General features: G+C 33.4%; 1 protein-coding gene across 1 annotated transcript; it reads right to left on the bottom strand.

Annotated features, from left to right (window-relative positions):
- Positions 1-3410: 3410 nt before the first annotated feature.
- LOC119838852 (venom allergen 5-like) lies at positions 3411-7624 on the bottom strand. The gene is made up of 6 exons (XM_038364992.1): positions 7521-7624; positions 7131-7246; positions 5675-5756; positions 4781-4959; positions 4175-4272; positions 3411-3671 (listed from the first exon to the last, which is right to left on the bottom strand). Exons 1-6 carry the CDS (start codon positions 7585-7587, stop codon positions 3569-3571), a joined length of 645 nt encoding a protein of 214 aa, XP_038220920.1. The 5' UTR covers positions 7588-7624; the 3' UTR covers positions 3411-3568.
- Between the last annotated feature and the right edge of the window lie 976 nt (positions 7625-8600).

The following is an 8600-nucleotide window of genomic DNA, read 5'->3' on the forward strand; positions in this document are numbered from 1 at the left end:
TATTAACATGATTAAAAGTAGCAGTTGGGGTTATTAACTCTTATTGATCGAAGGTTTTAAAATTAATAATATAATTAGTATACATAAAGTTGTAATTTGCATCCATGCTATGGAATAAAATAATTTCAAATTTGAGTATGGTGAGTATGGATGGATGGATGTTTGTAACTCTTTTAAACAGCTTATCATATCTATATGAAATACTAGCTGCGCCCCGTGGTTTCACCCGCGTAAGTCCGTATCCCGTAGGAACATCGGGACAAAAAGTTGCCTATATGTTATTCCAGTTGTCCAGCTATCTACGTACTAAATTACATTGCAATCGGTTCAGTAGTTGTTGCGTGGAAGAGCAACAAACGCACACATATCCTTACAAACTTTCTCATTTATAATATTAGTAGGAAGTAGGATAGATAGATTATATTCTGGATTAGCACATAGGCTACCTTGTTACTTACCCGCGTCGTTATATGTTACCCGCGTCCCGCGCGAGTGACGCCGCGGGTGTAAAATAGTTATATATAGATAGCTTATATAGATAGCTTGTCAAACAAAATAAAAAAATCTCATATACCATTTACTAGATTTTCACTTGTTAATGTGAAAGATAGAAAGAATCGGAGATTTTCCCGCAAAGTCCCACGTCCCCGTGGGATAGGACAGATTTTTATCGTTAAAATCTGTCTTATCCCTTCTCAGGTCTCAATCTATCTCTGTATCAAAATTCATCCCAACCAGTCCAGTAGTTTCTGAGACAAACGCGTTTAAGCAAACGAACAAAGAACTTTTTGATATTTCTACATTAGTATAGAATTGATAACACATGTGCAATTGCTATTAGTAAACATAAACGATAAAGTATTTTCAGAATACAAGTTACTCAACGCGGTGAGGTAATGGAATATTTGGCAGAATAAAGAGAGTGCTCTGGTAATCGCGCTCGCTGTTGTAAGTAAACATTACTATGCTTCGCGTTTTGCGTATTGACCTGTTGGAACTAAATACACTTAATTATTTGGGTGTTTTTTCAATAATTTTACAGTTCATTGTTTGCTGCGCCTGGTGCCTACATATAGACTATGTCATTAAGTGAAGTTGTAGCTTTCTAATGGTGAAAGAATTTTAACAATCGATCTGTAGTTCTGTGGAACCACATAACAAATAAAAGAGGCATATAAAACGACCAAAAAGCTTATGAGGTAGCAAACACAAAAAAAAATTACCGAATTGAAAACCTCCTCCTTTTTCGAGGTCGGTATAAAGAAGAAAATTATGTCATAATAATTTCTTCTTTAACACAGAAGACTGTACTAGTTTTTTAGAAGTAATCTTTTAGGCGAGTTAGCTTAATGGGCCCTTGCATATTCTGTAAAAGCAGTGGTGGCTCAGTAGTGAGAACCTCGGACTTCAAAATCGATACATCGGGGTTCGAGACCGGGCGAGCGTGCAGGAAATAAATAGATTTTTCAATTTATCTGCACATGTGGATAACATTGTCAATGCTTAAAACAGTGAAGGATTACATTGTGAGGAAACCGGTATGTCCAAGAATCAAAAGTTCGACGACATGTGACATCTGCCAACCCGCACTTGGCCAGCGTGGTGGATTATGGCCTGAACCCTCATAGGAGGCCTGTGTACCAGCAGTGGGAACATGTATGAGATGATGATGATGATGCTGATAATATTGTTCTATAGATATTCCCTTCCAAAAGTTCGTTTATTGCTGTATTTTATTCACATAGACCAAACATCAGGCGGCGTTCTATGAGTCATTTATATACCAAAATACGGACAAACCTTGGACTAGAAAGTCTCACATTGCAGCGCGTCAAGGTCAACGGCATGGTGTTTTGGCTCACATTACTTTATTGTTATTACTTTATTGAGAAACGATTGTATTTGCACTATATTAAGAGTTTGGTCGGAAAAGGTGCTTGGTTATAAAATAGGTGGAAGTCATAGTTTTAAGGAATTACAATAAGTAATTTGTCATCTCTTTTCATTGTTAATGACAGTATGTATTGTATAAGTATTGTTTACAGGCTACGAAATATGTTACTGAAGTTCAACAGTACCAAATAGCTTTCTATTATATCTAAATTGTTTTAATAACTACCAGGCAGCTTGGAATGTTATCCACATCAGTCGAATAGACTGTTCTACTATCGAAAAATACATCCAAGTCAAATGCATACATTTATGTAGTTTTTAAACGCCGATGCAAAAATAGAGATGGACCGATTAGGTTGCGGTTTCTTTATTTGAAAGCCAGCTTCTTTGCGGTAGTTCTTAGCTATCTTTGATGAAAATCACTTAAAGATGGCGGCTTACACAAAATGTTAAATACTTTTTTCTCAGTTCTCTTAAGTCATGAAAGGGCTTATATTATTTCAAATTTAGAATTATTAAAGATTGCCGATAACATGAAATAAAAAAAAATAATAATTTAAACTACATATTCGTTCTCCTAACATGAACTTATTTACAAACCCTGTGGGCTTTTAGCTCGTAGTGCAATGTTGTTTTGTTAGCAAAAATTATGGTGTTAGCAAGGACATTAACCTTTGCATTGCGATCTGAATCGCACGTTGTGGTACATTTGTTTGTGAACATTATCTGCTTTGTGATGCACTTACCAGAAGATATTGGACAATAAAAGAGGCACAATGCTGCTGTAGTCTGCATATCATATACATCATTTCTTTATTATTAACTAACTGTGCCTCGCGGTTTCACCCGCTTAAATCTTTATCCCGGAATATCGGGATAAAAAGTTGCCTATATGTTATTCCAGTTGTCCAGCTGTCTACGTACCAAACTTCATTGCAATTGGTTCAGTAGTCTTTGCGTGAAAGAGCAACAAACACACACAAATCCTTACAAACTTTCGCATTTATAATATTAGTAGGATTATTAGATTATTATTTATTCAATTCGAAAACCATTCAAGAGGGATTTTATTTATTTATTAAGCGTTAGTCCGTTGTACGATAAAATATTTCGATATCTTTGCTATTCGTCGCTTCACTTTCACCCCTAAAAAGCCTAGTTGCCTAGTAGGTAAAGCCTGTAGTCTAAGTTTAGGTATTCTAAAAATCTGTTGGTGTGCTTTTCGCAACCACGTGATAAATTAATGATACATTAATTGAACAATTTTTATGTCTTGATTTCGAAAATAGAGGAGCCCATTGTTTTCTATTCGCCAGTATTTTTAGCGCAAGTAATAAGCATCTATTTGACAATAAAAATATCGGTGAACATACACAAAAACTGCACATAGACTAACATAGAACCTCCACCTTTTTGTTGCCTGTTTATAATACTACATATAAATTTCATACTTTGTCGTGGATAGGTAATGAGGGATTCGGAAATGCACAACTATCTAAAAAAATATTCACAGTTCATATTTTTTGGTGTTTATTTGTACCTGTAGATATTCCTTTGTAACATATTTGTAAGAATGTATTTATGTATCGCGAATATAAATGTTTTATGTAGGTTAAATAAATGCTTCAAGTGGTAATTCTATCTCTAACACCATACAAATACGGTTAGTTTTTTCTTAGCATTTATCACCAAAAGGCTGCTTGCAATCATTTATAGAGCAAGTGAGATGGCCGCTCGGTGTTCCAGACCGGTAAGGAGTTTCTCCCAAGTAGTTTCCACTGAAATAAAAAAAAAAAAATATTAGAAAAAACTTAAACATGTCAAGCTATATTCTATTTAATAAAAATCTGTTAATTTTTTTTGAATTTGCTAATGTCAGGAACTAGTGAAACGATTTTAAAAATTCTTTCACAATTGGATATGTAGGTACGTGTTCCCTGAATGCTATCAGCTAGATGTACCACGGGCGATGGGGTGTCGTTAGTATAGTTTATTAACAGTTAATCCTACTAATATAATAAATGCGAAAGTTTGTGAGGATGGATGTATGTGTATGTGTATGTGTATGTGTATGAGTATGTGTATGTAACTTTCAGGCAAAAACTACTGAATCGATTGCAATGAAATTTTATACGTAGCTAGCTGGACAACTGGAATAGCACAGGGGCAATTTTTTATATCGATATTCCTACGGGATACAGACTTACGCGGGTGAAACCGCGGGGCGCAGCTAGTACTATACAATATCATGTCTCATCCCATAGAAGAAGAAAGTACTCGCCTTGGACCATAATTACAAACGAAGTAGTAGTTTATCCAGCCATCTTTCTGTTCAGAAGATAATCCGCAGCCAATATACACGGAATCGGACCAGACCATCTGTAATTATTAATTTTCATTTTATTTTAATAAAAGATTTACTAAAATAACTGTATACGCTAAGTTTCGCTCATTACCTAAATAGTTGAAATCTTTTTATGATGGAGAACTTAAAAGCTTTCTTATAAATTACTTTTTATTATCATCGATGTCAAACCGACCGACCCGAAAGAGAGGTTTAAGAGAAATGTTGAGTCTTGCAGGATATAGAAAACTGACAACCTGCTGGTACGACGAAAATCGATCAATGAAACATATCTTTATGACGTATACGAGTTTATCGGAGGACTACAATAAAAACAGTTTACGTCTTGCTTTTGCATACATATTTATATTTATTGAATATGAAAGAATAGCAGCTTAACTGCTGTTCATTACTTTGATATGGCTGATGATGGTATGACCATTAATAAATCAACGACAACACAATATAATATGGCCTTCATGTCGAGGCCATGATATATTTAAGACGTTTGGAAAAACGCGTTAAATTCTTTAATATGTTTACCTGTGTATAATGCCCAATCATTTTCTTAGATTGCATCTGTTCTGAGGTGAGGGGTCCATACGTGTAGTCCTGGTGTTCGTTAAACCACGCGTTCAATGCGCTTTCCGGGTTAAATTTGAGACTTTTGTCCGTAGAACCCTGCCAATATATGTTCTCCCCCGTGGTGAATCTATTGGAACCTAGATAAGCACACTAATTTTATAAATGCGAAAGTTTCTTTGTTTGGATGTTTGCCCGTCAATCACGCTGAAACTACTACGGATTTTGATGAAATTTAGTATACAGACAGGGTATAAGCTGACTTGGGTGATATGAAACTTTTTATCTCTATTAAATTCTCCCTTGGGATAAATTGGGATTAGATCTTGATATCCGGGCAAGGCCGGGGCGAGCGTCTAATGTTAAATAATAATGATTTCATCACTATAAGGCACGCACTATAAGGAAAGGTAAGGGTGAAATTTAAAGCTAGTATTCGTGAATAAGAACAAAACAAAACAATACATTAAAAAGATTTGGTACCACTCCAGATTCTAAAACTGGACCAATTCAAACATAAATTTTTTATCAAACACAAAAACAATCACGCAAATCGCTTGGAAACCCTGGGAGGGAAATTGAACTCTCTCGGCATCATGAGCCTTTTTTTTTTTTTTTTAAGTGGGAAATCTTGCATAGATACCCACGGCCTCCGGAGATAAAGCCGTGGGTTATGTCGGATTCCTACCGACCAAAACCCCACTGTGTTCCGTCGAGCCACTTAAGTGAAGGGGCCACGGGAGTTGATTAAAATTCGTCCGCGACCCGGCATCATGTGCCTACGGGTACTTACACACAAGCGCACACATCCACGCACATGCACACACACACACACTTATCAGCCGTACCACTTACCAATAGTTCTGTCAGGATTGTGTTCAAATACATTTCTAGAAGCCCACTTAGAAGCTTTGGCTGCCAATTCTTCATCCCAGATCTAAATAAAAAAAACAAAACGTTAAATTATAAACTAAAAATGATACATTTAGTTAATAAGATTTATTAAAAGATGTTTTAAAAGAACAACTTCAACATATTCTAAATACAACGAAATGCAAATACATAATAAAATTTAAAATATTGAGACTGTTATGTTATTATTATGCAAATATTCTTTACAATACAATAGTAATCAAGGTCCAAAAAAAACGAAAAAACTTAAATTAACAATGAAGAATATAAAAAAAGCTGAAGACGATCGACACAGATATCATCATATTTTTTAACTCTGAAAAGTCTTTTAAGGAATTTTGCATTTTTTCCATAATTTTCTTTTCCATAATTAATATAGGTATATACTTATTTATATACATCAACCGACGTCAAAAAAGGAGGAGATTTCGATTGGGCAGTATTTTGAGGTGTATCTCAGAACTTTTGGCGGAACTTTTGGATGTTTTTTTAATTGATAATATAATTTGTGCATCCCTGTGTTACCATATATATTGGTCTAATTCTGATAATATGAAGGCAGTTAAGCTTTATGTTAAAAATATTTATTTTTATATAGTACGAATTAAACTAATTTCCATTTTCATTCTTCCGTCTATGAATCAATACCATTTAAGTATCTTAATAAAATATCCGTTTGAGAAATTATTTATTCATTGAATAATTATTATAAACATCACATTAATTCGCAACCTTGTGTTAATTATGAATATTTATTGGACGGTATTGTAAGATAATATTTTATTGGTAGAAGTTGTGTTTATTTTTACCAAAAATCAATAAACATCGTTTAAACTCAAATACAATAGATAGATAATTTCATAGTTCATTATTTTTTTAATTCATAGGTAAATGACCGAAATAATTATTTTCCCCAAAAAACGTCATAACGCATAATAATTTTGAATATAAAATATGAACAAATAAAACAATTTTCTATCAAACAGAAAAAGATCACGCTAATTGGATGAAAACCCACGAAGTAATTTGAGTAACAAAGTCTAAAAATACAATCGATTCGAAATAACTAGTAATTCAAATATACTTCGGTTAAAAATGTATGATGTCGTACCTAAACTTACTTATTGTAAATTTTCGCTTTATATAGCAACAAAAGAACAACAAATATTCAATTCAATTAGTGTTTATAACATTTATTATATTAGTTCATTTATTATATATATTAGTTCATTTTTTGACAAGTCTGTTATGAATTGAATTAAAACTTATCAATTAAAGACTCTTAAAAGGATTTTAGACGCGATTTATTCATAATATTATTAACCCGACGTTTCGAACAGTTTACAGCGAGCGTGGTCTCGGGGAGACACTTATCATAATATTGAAAACTATTTCATACCATGTATTTCATTTCTGAAGCAGCTGGTTGCTTGGCAACCCTGCCCTGCGCGAGTTGTAATCTTCTTTGATTGTGCCCGTTCACGATTGCTCTGATTTTCCTACACGGTAACGATGCTAGAAAATAAAACGTTCCTTAGACACATTACAGGCTTAGTATTCTAACACTGACGTAAAGTTGAATACCAGTTATGTTCACATCGGTTTGGTTGACGAATTGTCGAATTATTAAAACGATATTATTCGCCATTGAACAACTTATGTGTTCAATTAAATAAAATACCAATTAACTACAGTGTAAAATTTAGTGTATACTTTATACTAAAACGATCTGATAAAATTATAAAACAATGCATAAAGAACTAAAGGTTAATTACTGAATCTTACTAACATGCCGGTTGAACATTAGCGATGCAGCCAAAAAATAACAACGATACGAAAACAACACGAGAGTCCATTGTTTCAAATGTTTGAGTTCACCACCGTTTGGCTACTGGCTTCGTTATATAGTGAAACAAAGTTAGGCTTCTAGACAATACTTGGCGATTTAACTGAGGTTGAGGAAGCTAGTTTAAGTTATATCGGACCGAACGTTATATCGTCGGGCGAATGGCAGAGCGCTTTTTACGATTATAACTCCTGTGTAAGCCATTAAATTAAATATATTACAAATATTTAGAAATGCATACCTGATTCATCACTAATTTACAGGGTTAATGTTCTAAATGTCATAATCTAATTATTCGACATAATTTGTAAATTGAGCGACTTTCAATTTAAAAAGCGGTGATAATGAGTAACAAAAATAATGACATTTTAACAAAAAAGAAAAAAAAAACTAAATCGGCTAAATTTAAGATCTAATTTAAATGGCACACCACAGGGAAGACACAAGCTTTCGAGGAAAAAAGTAAAATAAGAAGTAAGAATCAAAAGTTCTTAGATAAACAACAATTGATGTCATATCTACCGCATTTTTTTTTAAACCGTAGACAATATTAATTTTATTATACAAAGGTACTGGGTATCGAAAAGTATCATAAATAAATCGGTAGATGCGGCTTTTTTTCGAATCCTATTAACAATTTGTTTAAATTAAATGAATTCTTCTATTTATAGTGCTATTAAAATGCATCAACAAATTTTTTAAACATTTACATTGAATAGTCGATCATATCGTTCCGACATTCTTTAAATCGCCTCGAAACCTCATTGTTAACATTACTCAGATAATAATAAAATAACGTTTGTTTGCTACGTTATACTTAAATCTTAGAATATGAATAATACCACACATAACATAATACTATACATAATACGAACACAGCACAGCTCTTTCGATATTCGTCTGTTTTTCTCTTTTATTTTCCTATTTTAAAATTTACATCTATCATTCTAATAAGAGACCGCCAAAGCACCAGTAACACACCATGACTCTTTCGCTTACTCTACATTAAAAATATACATATTG

Source organism: Zerene cesonia, unplaced genomic scaffold, assembly GCF_012273895.1.
Source record: "Zerene cesonia ecotype Mississippi unplaced genomic scaffold, Zerene_cesonia_1.1 Zces_u005, whole genome shotgun sequence".
Taxonomy (NCBI): domain Eukaryota; kingdom Metazoa; phylum Arthropoda; class Insecta; order Lepidoptera; family Pieridae; genus Zerene; species Zerene cesonia.

What these genes read in the sequence shown, in the direction of transcription:
- LOC119838852 (XM_038364992.1), bottom strand. Translation starts at nt 7,587, where the DNA reads ATGGACTCTCGTGTTGTTTTCGTATCGTTGTTATTTTTTGGCTGCATC. An exon ending in TGATTGGGCATTATACACAG is followed by an intron (nt 4,273 to 4,780) that starts GTAAACATATTA and finishes TAATAATTACAG; the next exon opens with ATGGTCTGGTCCGATTCCGT. An exon ending in GTTTGTAATTATGGTCCAAG is followed by an intron (nt 3,672 to 4,174) that starts GCGAGTACTTTC and finishes TTTTTATTTCAG; the next exon opens with TGGAAACTACTTGGGAGAAA.